The sequence below is a fragment of the Embiotoca jacksoni genome, unplaced genomic scaffold, assembly GCF_022577435.1.
Source record: "Embiotoca jacksoni isolate LCO1_2020_lvr unplaced genomic scaffold, fEmbJac1.0.p SCAF_32, whole genome shotgun sequence".
In the NCBI taxonomy this organism is placed as follows: domain Eukaryota; kingdom Metazoa; phylum Chordata; class Actinopteri; family Embiotocidae; genus Embiotoca; species Embiotoca jacksoni.
The window spans coordinates 4,529,348-4,550,094 of record NW_027185384.1 but is presented as its reverse complement, the minus strand read 5'-3'; the positions used below and the strand labels follow the sequence as shown (position 1 = coordinate 4,550,094).

General features: G+C 39.6%; 1 protein-coding gene across 9 annotated transcripts in view; it reads left to right on the top strand.

Annotated features, from left to right (window-relative positions):
- The window catches only part of cacna1c (calcium channel, voltage-dependent, L type, alpha 1C subunit), a 185,315-nt gene that overhangs the window by 123,918 nt on the left and 40,650 nt on the right, over positions 1 to 20,747 (top strand). For 8 of the 9 annotated variants that reach the window (XM_069164988.1, XM_069164987.1, XM_069164980.1 and 5 more), the window contains exons 10-24: positions 398 to 482; positions 8,918 to 9,008; positions 12,351 to 12,377; positions 14,728 to 14,888; positions 15,059 to 15,132; positions 15,267 to 15,418; positions 15,674 to 15,875; positions 16,117 to 16,237; positions 16,886 to 17,000; positions 17,728 to 17,845; positions 17,938 to 18,007; positions 18,397 to 18,529; positions 18,702 to 18,831; positions 19,818 to 19,877; positions 20,134 to 20,240. In XM_069164988.1, coding sequence (XP_069021089.1) covers positions 398 to 482; positions 8,918 to 9,008; positions 12,351 to 12,377; positions 14,728 to 14,888; positions 15,059 to 15,132; positions 15,267 to 15,418; positions 15,674 to 15,875; positions 16,117 to 16,237; positions 16,886 to 17,000; positions 17,728 to 17,845; positions 17,938 to 18,007; positions 18,397 to 18,529; positions 18,702 to 18,831; positions 19,818 to 19,877; positions 20,134 to 20,240 — 1,646 coding nt within the window. The remainder of the gene's footprint in view (positions 1 to 397; positions 483 to 8,917; positions 9,009 to 12,350; positions 12,378 to 14,727; positions 14,889 to 15,058; positions 15,133 to 15,266; positions 15,419 to 15,673; positions 15,876 to 16,116; positions 16,238 to 16,885; positions 17,001 to 17,727; positions 17,846 to 17,937; positions 18,008 to 18,396; positions 18,530 to 18,701; positions 18,832 to 19,817; positions 19,878 to 20,133; positions 20,241 to 20,747) is intronic. The other variant, XM_069164984.1, reaches the window with a different exon arrangement.

Below are 20,747 nucleotides of genomic sequence, written 5' to 3'. Positions count from 1 at the left end.
CAAGATAGATAAGATGATATTGAACATCCTTCACCTAAATACCATCAGTGTAAGTGAGTAAACATCAAAAACAGAGCAAACTTTATTTATGAATCACTTTTTAAAGTTGTAACATGCTTTGCAGATAAACAAAGATATACACAGTGAATAAATCAAATGTATTCATATGTAAATTATTTAATAATAACAGTTACTGTTTTAAGTGATATAGTGTTGGGTGTATGATTGGGGTCCAGGAACACAGAGAAACAATAAAGGCTCAAATGTTTCATTCATTAAATTCCAAACAGATGTCAGATAACTGCAGTTTGTTGATTTAGAGTCTGACTGCTTTCAGTGCTGCTAGCTGATCAGTATTTCCCTGGTCCGTGTGTATTCCAAAAATGTGTGAATATAGGGCTATTTAGACTGGATCACTCAGGCTGAAGACATTGACCCAGAGAATGAAGAGGAGGGTATGGACGATGACAAACCCAGAAACCGTGAGTACTCCGTTGTGTGTGTGTGTGTGTGTGTGTGTGTGTGTGTGTGTGTGTGTGTGTGTGTTTGATATATTAATTGTTGATTGGTAGCATCGGCAGGTGCAATATTGTATATTCCGGGTACAGTAAGGCTTTGTTTGAGAAAAGCATGGTGGGAATAATTGTATCGGACTAGCTGTGCATATGTGGGGGCGCACGAATTTGTGTAACATCCAGTGTTTGGTCTATAAGTAGTGAGCTGCCTGCAGTCGCAGCAGTAGTGGCACAGTCAGTGAATGAACACCTGACTTAGTGGCAGAGTGACTGACAGACTGGAAGTACATATTAATATTGTCTGCTTGCTTTGGCTGAGAGTCCTCTGAGGTTTAAAACCTGCTTAGATATTAGTGCAATGTTTCAGACTACAGCTAAAAGCCTCTGGGCACACACACACACTCATACACACAAAAAACACACACACATGCACACTGTAGCTATGAGGTATTGGTGATTTGACAAAAATGTACACACACAAATTAACACCCTGTCCATAGAGTGGCAGCCACACATGGCCCATGTCTCCCCAGAACTGAGCTACATTTCCTGGGGAGGGAGAGTAGAGCACTGGCCTCTTTTAACCTGAAGGTTTGATCTCAGAAGGATAAATAGGACTTGAAAGAGAGACAGTCAGAGGGAAAGGCAATGATTTGACCAAATGTGTGTCTGTCCTATTTTTGTGCATGTACCGTTCAGCATGTACTGTGAACTGTTTCATAAAGACTCAGAGCTCATCTTGCTCACAATGATAATGAATGAATGGATAATGAAGGCTAAATATGCAGAGACAGATCCTGCATTCTGCATATATTCTGCACACAGCCTGCTCATCTACCACAAAGCTCTGTGGATCATTCTGAGAAACACTGACGACTGCCAAGGGAGGACGAAAGAAATATATATTTTTTTTAATGATGAGCTAATCTTTCTGTGAATCTCAAGAAATTAACATGGTCAAATGAGCAATGACCCAATTTACATGAAAATAAGGCACAGCACCCCTGCGGCTAATCCGCAACAAATCGGCTTGTTCTCACCTGTTACCGTTGTGCTCCTCCGGGCCAATCAGTCTGGCAAAAACACATTGACAGTGTCTGAGTTATTGGCACATTAACAAACAAACAAATACAGTATGTAGCCAATTTAGAAAATGTCACATCATAATATTTAGCTGCTTCTTTCCTCACAGTTTTACAAATTATGCACCAGTGTTATTATTTGCAATGTCCAGACATGCCTGATGTAGCTGTAAGGGAAAATCAGACAGATATATCCCACTTTGTCAAATGAAACAAGTCTGCCACATATGTAAGTATGACAGCTGTGTGGATCAGTCAGTTGCAAGATCCAGTTTATGACTTTTATCAGACAGTGTGACATCGGCCACTAGGTGTAGATGATGTGACAAAATGATTCATAAATATGATTAAAAATTCTCCATCAGAAGGATCAAGCAATCCTCCATTTGTAAGGTTGTAAAATCAAGTCACTTGCTCTTTCTACTGCTCTGCTTCCCTCTCCTCGAACGATGAGTCCCCCTGTGGGAAGATGAATGAGGGCAGTTTGTCCCTGCTGCCCAGCACATTTTGCACTGGCTGGTACATGCAGAACACACCTACTGTATGCATGTCCTAAGACGCAATCGGAGACTCGGAGAATAGAGAAGGCTGCAGAGAGATAGAAGGAAAACTTTACGCTGTGAAACAGAAAAAGGGATAGAAATAGAAAGTGGCGGTGTGCGTGTGCGTGTGCGTGTGCGTGTGCGTGTGCGTGTGCGCGTGCGCGTGTCTGTGGGGGGGGTGAGGGGGGCGGGGGCGGTGGGGTAGAAAAGATTTCACAACATGAACAAGTCATATTATTGGCCATGTATCTATCTTCCAGTCTTTACACAAAGACTGACAGGGGCATAACATTGATGTATGATGTAAATAGTGTTTTCATATGAAGATAAATGTTTATATTGTGTATGCTTGTCTGTGTGTTTGTTTGTGTTGATAAAAAATAGTATATGTAATTCACTACTTTTTCTTTTTTTTTTTAGTAATGTCTGATGTCTATTGATGTATACGAATGTGCAACACGGCTTTCCTCTGTACATTTGCATGTATTTCCTGTCATCTCAGGGGCATACTGTGTGTGTGTGTGTGTGTGTGTGTGTGTGTGTCTTGCATGCTCTCACACTCTACCATCTTGTCCTTGCATGCTGTCACCTTGTTTTGGCTTCCTGCCACTGCTGTCTGTGGTAGGACTGTCTCCAGCCCACCTGGGTAAGAAGACCAGTAAGCTTGCCTGGTTCAATCACTTCACTGACTTTCAGGACGGTATGTGGGCATCTGTCTGTGGTTGTGACATGTGCTTACATGTGTTAGGCATGTGTATATTTATCCCCTGAGGTCCTCTGGACTTATTTAGTAAGTTTCATTCCCAAATGTAGTCACTACCAGCTGCAAAAATGTGAAGTCAAAATCAACAACCCTGGGCTCTCTGGATCAGAGACACGCGAGAGATTTTTGAAATACAGTAAATCTCTTTATTCTTCTTACCATGCCAGAGAGAGAATTGCAATGTTTACTTCCACCTAATTAAAACTGTAAATTAGAGAGTTAATAACAGAGTTAAAACTTCTCCACTGCAGCGCTACAAAATATATTGCAAGAGAAATGAAGCACAACAAATGCGACATCCATTTTAGTCATAGTAGTGCTAGTGAATGTGTTAAACTTGGCCAGCTTCCTGCAGAGACCTCCAGGGTGGAGTTTAAAAAGGTTTCAGTCTATTGCTTTTAAAAATTACCATGGTAAATCTCAGTGATTAAGAGATACAGTCTAGAGGGCTTCTGGTCAGTACATTAGAGGGTTTATATATCCATGTCTACGCTGGGAACACATCAAGACTCCCAAATAATATCTGTAGATAAAGATAGAGCAAACTACTCTTTAGCTTCCTACCATGTCTATCAATAAGACAGAAATCTTCTCTCACTTCTAAGAATATATTTTAATGACGTCAACTTTGTTGTCTATTGCATGGTGGTAGTTATAGAGATATATCAGCGTACATGTCCAGAGTGGCTTGCATTTGGCTGCTGCTCCTAAAACCATTTTGACTGATTTGATATTTTACCTTTATGAAACTAATATATCATCAGTTTCCATTCGCTTAGCTGGAAGAAATTGTTAAATAGTCTGTTTTTCCTCTGTGTCTGCCAATGACACTCTGCTTTTCCACTGTGACATGATAAATGTGAGTTTGCCTTAAGGAAACACTTTTACTCTAAACAACTCAAACAGCAGTGTGAGTATTTTTTGGGGGGTCATCATCCCTTTTTTGTTGGCATGTGTAGCCCAGATTTGTATGTATTTTGTATGTTTATCTTTAAATATCCTGCTCCATGCTTTTCACCACAAGTATGAAACTGTTTGCAGGGGCTGTTTATGTGTGTACATGTGTGTGTGTGTGTGTGTGTGTGTGTGTGTGTGTGTGTGTGTGTGTGTGTGTGTGTGTGTGTGTGTGTGTGTGTGTGTGTGTGTTCATACTTCTGAATATGGTGTTTCATTCATCATTGAAGTCCACTTGAGTCAAAGCTTTTACAATCCAGCTGTGATTTGTTTAATTTAGATGGATATTTATATGATTGTGTACTGTGTGCATGCGTAACGTTACACACGGTAGATGTTTACATGATGTATGCTTCTTTGACTTCATGTCTCATATATGTTGATTTTCTTTTCTTTCTTTTTTTTTGCCTATGCCCAAGGGGACTCGTGAAAGAATATTATTCTGCAGTGTGACATGTTCGGGGAGTTGCATCTGAAATATAGAATTCAACAACAGAATGAGACCAGTATGGAGGAACATGTAATATACAGTGTAAGAGAAAGGGTTGAAGTGGACAATCACAGAAACCAATAGCTGTTGTGTTTGCCAAGAAGAAGGTAAAATAGGGCAACCAAATGCATTGTGTAGCGTTCAGTTAAAACAACACATATCATAATTGACTTTATTAGTTTTCTAGAATATGAATCCTTTTCATCTTTCCCTCTTTCTATTTTCTCACTCTCTGCATTTCTTCCTGTCCTGTGATGTTCTTGTGGAACTTCAGCTACGATGTCTAAATCAGGGAATCAAATACCGATTAAAAGACTAAATGGCTTGAGAGAAACACGCTGTATTGCCGTCGTTCCTGCAGTGATACGGTTCAAGTTACTGTTATTGTTGGAGTAATGAAATGAGGTGTGACTGCAAAGAGGGAAGGTCATCTTTTACAGAAGAAATCATATTTAGCCACTATACATGTGATTTAGTTTATGTGCATTTCTCTGTGTGTGATTGTGTTCAGAGCCGACTTGTGTGTACCCTTGCATACTGTATGTGTGTGTGTGTGTGTGTGTGTGTAATTGTTTGTCTTGCTGAGCCATGCTCTCTATCCCCAGGTAAGAGTCATCGTTTTCTGTCTCTGCGTGGAGCCGTGAAGAAAAACGCGGCTTTCCTTCGTAAGGCGTGTGCGTCTGTCTGCATGGTCCAGCACTAGTTTTTAAAGATTTACTGGAAGCGTGATTCTAGACATGCAAGCAGACCTCTCTGCTGTATTTTCCCCCTGTACTTTTTTTTCTTTTTCTTTTTTCTCCCCTCTCTTCCTCTCCTATTTATCCAATCCCCCTCCACTGGAGTAAGCATCTTTTTCTGCCCCCCTCCAGAGCTTCAAACCTTAAGTGATTAGCAGCTGCCTCTCAACACTGTAAAACAGTTTATTCTCGTTGTCTTCCTCACCCCTTTTGTACACCTACCTTTGAATAATAATTGAATCTTAAGGCCATATGTATTAACATTCTCTCACAGTGGAGACATGAATATTTGCCCCCAATTACTACCTGTGCTGCGGGCAAAATTGTATGCCTGTATTGCATTGAAGTCTTGACAGTGTTTCATGGCCCTCAACTTTTAATTATGAATAATAAAAAAGTTCCAAATTATCAGCACAAGAAGTAAGGAGACAAGAAGATACAACATTACTGTATTGAGATGAAACAACTTTTTTGTAGGAAAGGAAACAATTTGCATCTGCCTGACTTGTCTGAAAAAACAACAAGAGAATACTGTCATCACAGAGAATGGAGTGCTGTTTACATCCTGCACATGACGAGCAAAAAAACATTACTGATATTTGTGATGTCACAGTCCTCTCCATGTTGTTTCAGATTCCTTTCCCTAAAATCCCTATGCATCGTTACTGGCCATGCTAGCTCTGAAATTAACATTTAATGGAGAAATAGCTTTAAATTGTGAATTTCAGCCTTATTATGACTTTCACCAAGTGCTTGCCACATTGTTGAGAAGAAATATAAGGTATTGGCACTTCACAGCTTAGGTAGCATGTCCAGGGTATTCAGAGTGGAGTTTTCACATGTTAACAAGCTGTTCTGGGGTGATTTGTAATCCTAGTTTAATGCAGCAATTGTGTAATGAAAAAGACAACTCCAGACTGCAATGAAAAAAAAAATCTAATTATTATGTCAAATTGCAACAAGACGGCATGAAAAACATTGAGACAAGGATGCAAAGTTGAATTTGTGGTCTGTGTTTGACCCATTTTCAGTTTTACATTCAGTTTTTATGACGTTTTTGTGACTACTTGACAAAGGTTTTTTTAAAGACCATGACATGGACGATTAATATGTCTTTAGTATACTGACACAGACACAAATACAGATCTGTACACAAACATACACACTAAAGGCCACTAAACTGAATCATTTTATCATCTCTCACTTTTGTATATTATAGTGGAAGTCCCTTATTTTAAGAGACAGTGCTATTATTTACTGTTTTAACCCACTGACACATGCCAACACTGATTCCCTCTCTGTTGAAAAAATGTCTTTTTCAATCCCTCCTCAGTCCCTCCTTTAATTTCTGTCCCTACCATTCTCAGTGTTCCTTTTCCTCCTTCATTTCCTTCCGTGTCTCTGTGTCTCAGGTCTTTGGGGTTTACTCTAACAATAGGTATTAAACTAGTTCAGAGCTCCATTGAGGGGAAGGCACCAGGCTGCTTTTATATTTGAAAGGCTTTCAGCCTCGGGAGAGACCGGAGGGCTCTGAGTGCTTTTAACTAAGTAGCATAGCAGCAGGTGGCACGTGTCGAGGTGAGAAAACATCCAGCATGTTCACAGCAGAGGCCTCAATATTCAGAGAGACCATCCAGATCTATACACCACTGAACTTATTCATCACCAGCCATGTGTCAAAGTACACTGGCCTGATGAACTGATCACTCACTGTAGATTACTTTGGGACATTATTTTACAGTAGCTTACAAGCCATCTCATGATATATAACAGGATATTAAAACTATTGTTTTTTAAACTATTTCCTAATTTAAATTCAACAAATGCAAAAACTTCCTCTGTAATCCTGCTGACAAATTATGTTGGCCTGCGAAGATATATCTGAATACTTTATTGTCATTATCCAAATATGACCTTTAAGTAGATTTCTAGTAGATTTTTTTTTTTCAGTACGATGTTACAATTGAGGTGGAACAAGGAGTGTGTTACATTAGGATTAGTATCTTACTATATTATTGGAATTTTGGAGTCTCCTGGTTGCACATGTAAACATCTTATTCTGGTTTTAAGAACCCTGGATGTGCTACCTGGAGTACTTCAATAGAGTCCGGGATACTGTTGCATGTAAACACCTGATCCAGGTGTCTGAACATTTGCTGCTGGTGAAGAACGAAGTGGCAGAAATGTGAGAAATCAAGGCACAACTGCATATGCATGAACAAACCCCTGAATACTGTTATTTACTCATGTTCCATGTAAACACAATATCCTGAATATGATCAAAGACAGGATAAGACACAAAACCAAGATACTAATGTACATGTAAACACACACAAAAAGAGAAATGTATTCAATGAGAAGATAAAGTAGAGAACAACTACATGACAAGCCTTGTATGATAAAACAAATACCTTACTTAAGGCCAGTAACGAAGTTAAAAATGATTATTCCAGTCAAGCTTTTGATTATTTAGTGTTTGTTTTAAATACCCTCTCATCTCAAGTGCTGATCATGTTCCCTGGTTTCAAGCCAGGAGACGATTTGCACGAGTAGTTTTGCTTTTTATCAGTGGATATTTTATTCTAACGCGAGAGGCATTCATATGCAGTTTCTCACTCTGGTACCCAGAGGGTGTTACAATAAGTGTTTGAGGTGACAGTAAGGGGAACGCAACTCATTCCCGCCAGCAGGCAAAGACTGACAGAAGCAATAAAAAGCAATGTATGATTTCATATCAGTCTCTCAACCAGCCATCTACACATCTTCTCTCTCCTTCTCCCCCCCACCCATACCTCCCTCAGTGCTTTCATTACTTTCTCCCCCAATCCCACTTCACTAGTTTCAAATCCATCCTCCATTTTTTTTTCCCTCTTTAACACCTTTCCATCTCTACCTGACAATTCATATTACTCCTGTCTTTATTCTACAGCGGTTTCTCCCCATATCACTCCACTACTCGTCCTTCATGTCTCTGTACACATCATCATTCACATTTGTCCTAAAATAAAGACAAAGTGACACATTTGCACTTTTATAAACAAAGGAAGACCTTTCTAACTGTTTTCACATCTTAGAGCACAGAGTTAATTTTATCTTCTTCAAATCCTCGATTCAGGTCCAACATCCCCCACAACGCTTGCAGACTGAAATCTATATCATGTTTTTTTTTACTTCACTCTCCATGGACTATAAAAACACAAATAGGCTTTGCTAACTTTTAATTTACCCGCAGTTGAGCAATCCCTCATTTTAGAAGTTGAAATCCTCCCAAATAGCTGCTGCAGAGGTTGTGTCCCAAGATCCCCAACTTGCTAGTACGGTAACTTAGTGCGTAATTAGTTTAGGCAATCAGTGCAACATTTGGGAATGGTTTTATTGACTCCGGGGTATGTGTGTAACTGTGTGGCTTAATTAGTGGGGCTGGACAATGCTGATTTGTTAATCCGTATGTGTCAACAGTAATTTTAATTAGCTTGTATTCTGGGGCAAGATAACTTCCTAAAAGATTACTCTATAATCTTACAGAAATCAGACACTTAACTATGTCTGAACCAGTGTCCAGTGCAGCTCCTCAGTACTTATCTATCGAAGACTCCGATGCTCCGAGTAGCTTAATGTGTGTTTTTCTAGGGGTGCACGTGTAAATTTTACCTCTTGGAGTCCAAAGTGTTTTGAGTTCAAGGTTTATAATGAAAACCTGCATAGGAATGACGACAATGGATTCCTCTTTTATGTAAATTATTCTCTTTGTTTCTTTCTTTTTCTGTTTTTCTCTCCACATCTGTCGCCTGTGTTTCTCTGCTGCTGCTGCTGCTGCTCATCTCTCTCTCTCAGTGAGCATGCCAGCCAGTGAGAATGAATCCGTCAACACAGACAACGCCCCCGGGGGAGACGTGGAGGGGGAGACTTGCTGTACCCGGCTAGCGTAAGTATCTCACCCTCCCTCTCTCTCTCTCTCTCTCTTTCTCTCGCTCTCCCTCTCTCTCTCTCACACATGCGCACACACACACACACACACACACACACACACACACACACACACACACACACACACACACACACACACACACACACACACACCTCTTTTTCTCAGTTTACTCAGTCACCTTCTGCCAGTCCCAAGGATGAACTCTCTCCAGCATGTTTTCGATATTGGCACTTCAGTGTTATCCGCGGTACGAGTGGCTCAGCTCGCCTCTATCCTTCACTGATCTCACAAAGCCGGACCTGTGTCTCATCAGACTCACAGAGGTTTGTAGGCATTCATGCACTAAAGGTTGTTAGAGGAGAGGGGAGTAACAGCGGGTTGTCAGTGTATTCCATTCCGATAAAAATTTTAATAGAGTGAACCTGGATGGATCTGAAGAGACAACTCAGCAGATGTGCTCTTCCCACACGTGGTATTTTCCATTTTCACGGACAATGAAATTATGTTTTATCCAAATATCTGTCAGTCTTAGAATTAAGTCGACATTAACTGTGTGATGTAGGTTTTTGTCATCAGTGCATTGATACTGCAGCAGTCACTGACCGCTATACTTTTTTGTGCTATACTACAACTAAACAATCAGATTGAAGTCTGAAGTTAGTTCTGAGATTTCCATTTGAAAACGAATGTGAACTTGTTTTTGGGCTATTTTTTTTGTATTAATAATATATACTAAATGTTTTATTTCTATTAGGGGAACACATTTGTAAAAGTTCATTCTTCACAAATTAAGAATTATGGGTTCATTCAGTTTGAACAGTGTGTTTTTAAGTTTATCCAGTTGGGTTGTGCTTTTGTGACAGAACTTGTCTGTCAAAGTGTTCTTTACTGAAGGCAGCTCATCACCATGTTAACAGTAGAAATGGAAAACATATGTATATATATATATATATATTGCAAGGCCAAAGTACCTGCTGATGAACATGGAACAAGGAAAACCCGACCACTGTTCGGGACCTAAGAAAATGTAGAAAAGCATCTTCAGCGTATGTTAATCTTAACTACATTTAATAGTAATCCTCTTGTATTCTCTCTGTCATCTCTTTCCTCTGTTTCTGCTCTCTCCGTCTCTCTCCCCTTCATGTGTTTGCTGGTGAAGTGCTCTCCTCCTCGGTGGGAGCTCACAAACAGCTGACTCACTTGCTTCTGCTCTCCCCTCTGCTTTCATTTTTTACATTATTCAAACAAGTGCGTTGCTTTCTTTCTCAGACACAAAGCCACACAGGAGCCGTGACCCCAACGGGCCTACTTCAGTACACACAAGCAAACACACCTACATGCAAAAGTGTTCATCACTGTGCATGTGGCAGAATAAAATATGATACAGAAAGTTGCAGTATGAATTAAACCATTTTCGGACTCAATCGAAAACACTCTGGACCAGATGAACAATAAAGCCAGTAGACACACTTGGATGGCACACTGCTGTTTATCTGTACTCTCGCTGTCCATCTGTTATTTTGTCTTTGTTATGTTGTTTGTGTTTTTGTGTCCCCTGTCATACCACAACAGCTCAAAACAAAGGATAAATGATTACTGGTACCTTAAAAATCCTTTTACTTAATAGTAAATTTTCCTCACCCTTTTTTTTGACTAGGAGATGGTTAATTGTTTGATCACAACAAACTTTGAATTTATTTTCTTGTTCTGGAGCTTTTGGCTGCATTGTGATTGAGTGGGTAGGTTTTATTCATGTGCTTACTTACTGTAATTATTGAGGTTTTTTTTATTATTATTATTATTGAGTAGAGATAAAATATTTTGTAAACCAATCATAAAGGAACTATCACTACATGCTTCTAAATGATATGCTCTCTTCTTGTCTACCAATAACCTCTATGTTGTTGCACAAATTGTAATCTTTACATTTATGACTTTTTAAACAGCTGCAGATTAAATCTAATTTGGTTTGAAAATTCATATAAAGATCTAACATGAAGAGGATGGTGGATAGTATACCTTGCCAGGACTGAAAATACAGGCCTTCATTCTTTGGCAAGGGGCATTTCCACTATTGCGCAGATAAGACTTGAGACTTCCCAAGTTTGTCAGTTCTTCTTCTCATCGCTATGGAGACAGACCTCGGGGTATGAGCTACTTTGGCACTCACTGATCTCATAATCAAGACGGACACATGAAGAGATGCGATGTGTGTAGTCAGCTCCCATATCCACCCAGTCAGTCATTTCATTCTTTCCTTCAGTCAGTCGGTCAGGCAGCCGGTCGCTTCGTTCATCGGCTTTTACCAACAAAATCAGAACACAGCAACTCCATAAAAGTTTCAAGGCAACTTCATTGTTTTCATTTGGTTATAGTCTAACAATTCATGGCTCCTCAGCTGATATTCTTCCCTGCAAGTCGTTGTTTGTGATGCTAAATTTAATGTTTAACTCGTGAATTCTGCTGATTGACAGATTCATTTCTAATCTGAAGATAAATACAATTATTTCATATTTTATAGATTCAGATATCCACCACGGAAACATGTTTTCCTCTCCTCTCCTCTCCTCTCCTCTCCTCTCCTCTCCTCTCCTCTCCTCTCCTCTCCTCTCCTCTCCTCTCCTCTCCTCCCCTCTCCTCTCCTCTCCTCTCCTCTCCTCTCCTCTCTTCTCCTCTCTTCTCCTCTTCTCCTCTTCTCCTCTCCTCTTCTCTCCCATCCGATCCGATCCAATCCGATCCGATCCTATCCGATCCTCAACGTCTTCCATAATCTCTTGTCCTCAGTTTTCTTTGTTTTACCTCTTGCTGTTGCAGTGGTGAACAATCAACAGACATGTCTTTTTCTGTTCATAAATTTTGTTTTCTCACACCAGGAATGATTGAAGGAAATCCAAACTCACAGTATGTTTTCTTTTGACTGGATGCCACTGTATATGTGTTTGCTAGGGGTGATTTGTTTAAAAGAAAATGGGTGATATAAATGATGTTCATTTTCTTATATTGTACCCAAAATCTGTCCCCACTGGGTGCATAAAAATGGACAAACTGATTTTCCAGCAAAGATGTTGTTTGATCAACTTACACTTCTTTACAACCCTTGTGGTTGTATATTTCCGCCAATACTCTAAACTGGGAAATGTTTACTTTACAAGCTGATTTTATCTGAAAAGTGCAGGAAATACTGGATGCAAGTTGGTCAAAAAACACATTTGCCTTGTCATTTGTGATAAGGAGGGAAGTCATTCCCCTTTATCCTCCTCAAATCACCCCTTTCATGTGTATCTGTCTATATGTGTGTTATGTGTGTATGTATAATCCATTCTGTTTTCTGTGTTCCAGAATTAGGATCTCCAAATCCAAGTTCAGGTTAGTACATGTTGTTTACCATCGCCCTTTAATTCACTTGCTCTGATGTCTCTGACACAGTGGTATTTCTTTAGTCGCTGTGCAGGTGTGCACAAGAAACGCAAAAACTCACAGCTTTCCTCTTTTATGAAACAGTTTTGGAAAATAAGTTTATGAGAGGATCAATACCTCTATCATATATTTGCAGCAATTAAAATATGAGGCAACAGTCAGCCACAAGTAGCTTAATTTATCTTAGCATAAAGCTAAAAGCCTGACTGTTCAAAGGAAGCCAAATCTGCCTACCCTCATCTCTGAAGTTCACTAATTAAGAAATTGTACCTCATTATACTTTTTTTAGTTATAGGTGAGATATATGCCATACTATTTCTGGGCCAGACACAGGGAGACCTGAAGTCTCTGCTGGTTTACAACAACGAGACTCTATTAAATTTTGGATTTTAGCTACATTCCGAATCACATACTTTTTTTTTTACTTTCATTACGTATTGCAGTACTGCTTCCTGTTTAAGTTATGTACTGTTGCATGTAGTGTGCATAAATTTGGGACATACTACTTCGTCCTAAAAATTTGACCTTCTTGATCATATGCGTCACAATCTGTAACATGACATTCGAAGGAAAAACTTTTTTTTTTTAATGTTTTTCACATATTATGTAGTGGGACATTATTAAATCTTTTTCAGGCATACTAAATTGTGATGTAGTATGGATATTGGAAATCCAAGTGGAATCAAGCTAGCTGTTGCCTGCTCTTTCCAGTCACTGAGCTAAAATAACCAGCGTGGCATCAATCTTCTCATCATCTAGCTTATGGCAAGAACACAAATAATCATTTTACCGCTTCAGTCTGTTCCTTTGAAGATATTTGGTCATTTTAAATCGAATAAAGGGGATTCTTTTTTTGAGCGGTCACACAAGTTGTTTTCCCAAATCACAACATGATAAAAATGACATGCCTTTCAGTGCAAGGATGTCCACTTGTGTTGTGTTGTGAGTTGTGTATGTAACATTTAGTGTGAGCATCTTGGCAGAAGTCCCTGTGTGCCATGTAACTGCTCTCACACTCCAAACAGAAGACAGGTGAAACATAAATATTGTATAGTTAGAGACAGAGTGAAGTGGCGTCGATCTGTTTGAACTAGACGATTGGCAGATAGTGTGGTGGACAGAAGGGTCAAGTACAGACTGTATAATGGATAGACACCCACATAAATACAGAGTGTGATACAAGGTTTATCTCAGCAGTATGAAAATGGACAGCCATCTACTTTTTTCGTTTAAGGTAGTTTGGAACTTTCAAAATTATTTTTCTTAAATATACGTTTCCACTATACTTGTAGGAGACATTTTCACCGATAGAAAAAAAGCACAAATATTAATCTCTAAAGTGAGATTCGTGCTTCACTGCTTCTCCACAGACACACAGGTTACTGCCCTCAGTTGTTTTCATGTCACTTACTCAGAGCAGGACAATTGTGAAATCACTGTTGTTAAATCATAAAAAAAAAAAAAAAGGTACGACCCTTTGAATGGAGCGTTCAACATAGATGTGACTGAGAGGTGTGAAGCTGGTAATTACCACAAACAATCATTTTAATTTTCAATCCTAGAGAGCAAGAAAAGTGCAAAAGACCTTGAGCACAGCATATTGAATTCTCTGAAAACAAAACAAAAAATGTTTGTCACACTAAAATGAACCACTTGTTCTTTTGAAGCATGCATTTCCTTTGAAGTAGGGATCAGAATATAACACATTTCACTTTAAATTTCTCCCTTCGATCATTTCGGAAGAACACGTTTAATTTTTTTAGTTTTTCCTCCAATGGTGCATATCTCATTCTGCAACAAAGCTCTTCATGCTGGCTTCTTCTGGGTGTGAAACATGTTTGAGGATGACTAACTCTGTTCTACAGCTCTGCTCACAAACAACAGACTGCCATGGGCCGAGGACTGATGTCATCACTATTCTGAAGACACACTAATTGACTCTTTCTGGTTCTTCTTCCTCCTCTGCCGTTTGTTTTTTTTTTACTCGGTTCACGTTTTTCTTTTGAACATTCTTTGTTTTTATATTTATTTTCTCATGGGACGTCACTCTTCCTCGATCTTTCTTTTCTCTCTCATCTGGCTCTCCATGTTTCATTCTCTTCCCTTGCATTATTTCTCTTTCCATCTCGCCATCCCTGCCTTCTCTTACCCTTCACTGTCTTTGACTCTCCGGCCTCTATTTCACCTTTTCCCAAACCGCCTCTCTCTCCCATCATTCCTCACATCTCAACCTCTCAACCTCTCAACCTCGTAACTTCTCAACCTCGTAACTTCTCAACCTCTCCCTCTTCCTTCCCAGTCGCTACTCTCGGAGGTGGAACAGGCTGTGTAGAAGGAAGTGCCGGGCAGCGGTTAAATCACAGGTTTTCTATTGGTTGGTCATCTTCCTGGTTTTCCTCAACACTCTGACCATCGCCTCTGAACATCATCAGCAGCCTCAGTGGCTAACCGATGTACAAGGTACATCGCACAACCTGCACACATACACACATACAATGGCACGTGTCAGATCTGGGCTTAATTATTTACCTTTCTGCAATGTTTTTTCTTTTCCAACTTCCTTTCTCTATATTTTCATTCATTTTTCTACTTCTACTTTCTTTGTTTTTTTTTTCCTCCTTTCTCACCAGACATAGCCAATAAGGTCTTGCTTGCACTCTTCACTGGCGAGATGCTCTTGAAGATGTACAGTCTGGGCCTACAGGTAGGAGGCGAATAAGACCCATGTCAAACTTCTAAAGTAGAAAATGATGGTGATTTCTAGAATAATCAGGAGAAATAAAAACTCTTATTCTGCTTTCTACTATTAACCACTTCAACTTCTCTCGCTGTTCGCAGGCGTACTTTGTTTCACTCTTCAATCGGTTCGACAGCTTTGTTGTCTGTGGAGGGATTCTCGAGACCATTCTGGTGGAAACAAAGATCATGTCTCCTCTCGGCATCTCAGTGTTACGTTGCGTACGCTTGCTCCGAATCTTCAAAATAACCAGGTTAATATAAAATGTGCATTTAACAATAATTGGCAGTTTCTTCTTTCCGTCATTCAACGCACAAACAAGCTCACACTCATACACACGTTTGAACATTACTGGATGTAAAACGGTCTGTTTGATCTTAAACTAAATAAAGAGGAAAAAGAGAATAATGTAAAACAAAGTCAACCTAGATGTGGATTTTGTTTTTGCACAGTCACACGCATTTATTTGGCCTCTCTAGACTTTATGATTCTAACTTCTCTCCCTCAGATATTGGAACTCTCTGTCCAACCTGGTGGCGTCCCTGCTAAACTCTGTTCGCTCCATCGCTTCCCTGTTGCTCCTGCTCTTCCTCTTCATCATCATCTTCTCCCTGCTGGGCATGCAGCTCTTCGGGGGAAAATTCAACTTTGACGAGACCCGGCGCAGCACCTTTGACAACTTTCCCCAGTCTCTGCTCACTGTGTTTCAGGTAACGACTCATCAACTGTTTCTGGTCCTGTGTTTGTCTTCTCTGCTTTTCGTCCCACAAATGTCTTTTCATCTTTGTACAGCACAAAAAGTTTATGTAATTTAATCAATGATGAGTCTTACAATGAAATGTAATCTATCACTGTCACAGAGGTCAGACTTCTTTCCAATAAAAATCTATTTTTTATGAGATTTTCTTTATGCAGATGAGATTTTTACACCATTAATTTCTTTCTCCGCAGATCCTAACAGGAGAGGACTGGAACTCTGTGATGTATGATGGTATCATGGCATACGGCGGTCCATCTTTTCCTGGCATGCTGGTCTGCATCTACTTCATCATCCTCTTCATCTGCGGAAACTGTATCCTTCCACAACAGAGACCTACATGACATAGCTACACAGCAATTTACATAGTGTGGACATGATGTTTTTACATGGTGGAAAGATAACAATTGACAGTCAAATTGGTTTTCTAATTCTGACAAATCCTCTCATCAAATGGATAACAGTGTCACTGATTGTGATTTCAATGAAGTCAGATCTGATTTCTAACCCCTACTTAACCCTCCTGTTGTCCTCGGGTCAAAATGACCCGCAGCTGTGTTCAACCAAGTTCTATTTTATTTCTATATTTTTATATTTTTTGAGATCATTGGTCATCATTCTTTAAAGAAACCCTCACAGCCTCCTTGTCACCAATGATCCCAAAAAATATGAAAATAAAATAGAACTTGATCGAACACAGCTGCGGGTCACTTTGACCCGAGGACAACACGAGGGTTAAGATGCAGTTGCTGGAGGGAAGAACACATTTTGCATGTGGATACTTTCCTAAAGCAGAAAACAGTGTTGGTCACTCTGCATCTCTACTCAAGCAGCTGAAACTTCAGTGTCTCCCAGATAAAGAGATAGATCAGATTAAACGATACTACCGTATTTACTCACTTAGCCTTCTACGCTTATGGTCTGATGGGTAAGCAACATCCTTAACATCACCCCTCTGAACAGACATCCTCCTGAATGTCTTCTTGGCCATCGCTGTGGACAACCTGGCCGATGCAGAGAGCCTGACATCGGCCCAGAAAGAGGAGGAAGAGGAGAAGGAGAGAAAGAAACTGGCCAGGTAAAGCAGACAATTTAAGCAGAGGCAGGGAGACAGTGAGCAATGAGAGAGAGAGCGAGAGAGAGAGAGAAGATTTTTATGTCTTGCCAATACCGAAAACAAAACGGGGCTGCAGGGCCAATCGTAACAGCACCCAGGGAGAACTATAGCTTATAGCAAGTCAATGATGCCCAGAACTATTTGAGGATGCTGATACTACAACCTTGAAATCAAACTGCTAAAATTGCTTAATAAATAAAATATGAACATATTATTTATTTTTTAAGACGGGCTAATGTTTTCCTGCTTTAGCTTTTTTCTAAACCAGCTTTATTGGCTATTTTTATTTTCTTAATACCTATAAAGGAAATTTGCCAGCAGTGATAATGTGAGATATTAGTGCAGCTGAAGAAGATCGTGTTCACAGCAGTGACACAAATCATAAAATGTCCCTTTCTTGGTTGCAACCTGTTGATTATTGACCTGAGGAGAAAATGTAATGGAGAGCAATCGCTTCTTTGCCCACTATTCTTTTGGTGATACTATTAAAGTACAGCTGCCCTCTATGACTTAAATATATCCCATCAATGCAAGTATCTACTTTTTTCCTTTTAGAGTTAAGTCATGTGTGATTCAGTGCATTTCAGTGTTTTAACATGGGGATAACACTGCCACAGACAGGAGAACAGGATAGGTACTAAAGATAAGGTATGGTTTTGTTTTTTTTTCTTCCTCCTTGTTTCTCCAGGCTCGCCAGTCCAGAGAAGCGTCATAACAACGAGAAGCCGCCTCTGGAGGAGGCAAAGAAGGAGAAGATAGAGCTGAAGTCCATTACTTCTGATGGAGAGACCAACACTGCTACCAAGGTACACATACAGTTCATGAGTGAGCAAATACAGCCTGCGTGTATATTGAAAGGAGTGAGCAAATTAATACATGTATTGCTCTTCCTTTGCAGATCAGCATGGATGACTGCTGTGGAGATGAGAGTGAAGAGAAGAACCCGTATCCTGCAAATGATTACATAGGTAACAGCCACAAAGTTCATGCATGCACTCTGAGTATGAAGTAATGAATGGGTCAATGAGTAGATGAAAACTTGTACCTTGCCAGAAACTGACAGGTCCTTGTGTCCTGGAGAAATCGTATAAAACAGTATCATGTATAATAAAGTCATTGTACAACCCACTGAACATCCCACTCATATACAACTGCACAAGTTTTGAAACAAGTCAAGCTTTCACATAATCATACCGTGCCACAATTCTTTGTCAGTATGCTTCCAGACAAACATGCACATAGCTCCACAGTATTTACTTAAAACTCCACTTTGACATCCTTTTCTCATCAATCGCCCTCCTTTTGTCTTTAACCTCCTCTCCTCTTTCCTCTCTCTTCTCTTCCTCCTTTCCATCAGGAGACGATGATGACGATGAGCCAGAGATGCCAGTGGGCCCGAGGCCTCGGCCACTCTCTGACATTCAGCTGAAGGAGAAGGCTATTCCCATGCCTGAAGCCCGTGCTTTCTTCATCTTCAGCCACACCAACAAGTAAGAGGACGCTATAGCTCAGCCTCACATATGTTTCTTTCATCATCTTCCTTATCTTCCCCCGTCTTTCTCCCTTTTCTGATCTCCTGCATTGTCCATCCTCATCCTCTTAATGCTCTGATAATTTTTTGTAATAAGACCCTTGAATATGTTTCTTCACCTTGTTTAACAGGTTCAGGGTCCTGTGCCATAAGATCGTCAACCACAACATCTTCACCAACCTCATCCTCTTCTTCATCCTGCTCAGTAGCATCAGTCTGGCAGCAGAAGACCCGGTCAAGAACGACTCCTTCAGAAACCAGGTAACACACTCAATAAAAAAAGACAGCATAAATATAGTTTATATACATATAAAACCAGATATACATTAAAGCTGCAGGCTGAAAACTTTGTAGCCATCATTAGTTGCCCACATACATTCATTCTGAACTAAATGGATTAGAGCTGACAGCAATATATACAGCAACCAAAGCTTATTGTGACTGGCCGGTTAAACTTAATGGGATTTCCTCCAGAGTACTATTAGTAACTATTATTAATTTCATGTTAAGAAGATGTGAAACGCCTTCTCAGCTTTGTTGTGTCTTTTGAACTCAAACATTTTTAGCTGGGTACTTGTACACGTACATAAATGTACTTCTCTGGTTGTATGCTGCAGTTAGTCACATTTAACCAAGAACGTTTATTTACAGTTTTATTTACACACAGCATTTACATGGTGCTTTCAAGCTCAATGTATAAAACATTCCATATATTAATTTGCATGCAATAGCAGAGACCCTATATTCAGCCTCCAGCCAAGCTCCAAAACATGTTCTGTTTGTATATGTGAATGATATATCTGCAGTTGTATACATTAACAGAGCTTCATTATATTGTTCATATATTAATATACTGTAGAGTTTATGGCTGTAAACTGAGCTTTAATCTAATGTGAAGACTGAGCTCTGTGTGTGCTTTGTCTGAAAGTGTCTGTCTTTATTTCATCTAGGTAAACAGTTTGATGTGACCTTAAACCTAAAAAATGTTATGTTGCTTCTGGTGGGCCCTCCGAAGTGGCAAGAATGCCAAGTCTGTTTTTACTGAGTTACTGTAAATTTTGAAGGTTGCTGGATTAATTTAGCCATTTTCAAGATGTTATACCTTGGTTCAGTCACAATTTTGTCATCATCCCACTGATGTTATAACATCTCTGTTTACTTTTCATTCAGAAAAGCTTGTTTTAAACCCCAGGATTGTTGTTGTATGGTATTATGTTATCTCTAAACCGAAGAAATGTTTTTTTCAGATCCTGGGCTATGCAGATCACGTCTTCACTGGACTCTTCACCATAGAGATCATTCTTAAGGTAGTATTTCATGTTTATTATAAAACATTTTGCACATGAGAGACAAATAGGAGACTTAGATTTGGCTCTTGTACCTGGCAAGAAAGATAACCGAAGAATAACTATTTTATAAAATATATGTACAGTATTATATAATATTAAAAGCTAACACCACTTAATCCAAGGTAAGCTATCCTAGCACCCTGTGACCCCACAAAGGATAAGTACAAAGCTGTGAGTGCTGTGGATGCTGAAAAATGAACTTTGACCCCTACAGATGACAGCCTATGGAGCCTTCCTCCATAAAGGTTCATTCTGTAGAAACTATTTCAACATCCTGGACTTAGTGGTGGTCAGTGTGTCCCTCATCTCCTCTGGAATACAGTAAGTACAATGCCGTGTTTTTCTGTGGCATGCTTCACACTGTCCTCCCATTTTAGTCGACACTTGATTCATTCAGTTGCTTTAGCAGTTTATTTGGCCAAATATCATCATACATGTGTGTTATTACATTTTAAAACACGAGACCAGTTAGATAAATAGTGACGATTGCAAAAGACCAATACACACAAATTTAGTTGTCAAGCAGCTAAGTGGGAAAAACATTTTGGTTTGTAACATGCCCCATGCTTCACACTTCTCTCTGTTCTCTTAACAACTTCACACTTCATTACTCCAAATCCTTTCTCCTTTTGTGATGTTTATTAAAATGTTCTCTGCTCAGCAAATAACTCCATGAATTGCTGTGATATTTTCTGATGTTTAATATGCTATACCACACTCTCTGTCTCTAATGCTTAATAGACTAGACTTCTCGACGTAAGTCCATATTAGTCCGTATTAATAACCCCTTAAACAAACCTTCACCTTACTCGTGTAAAACTGTCACTC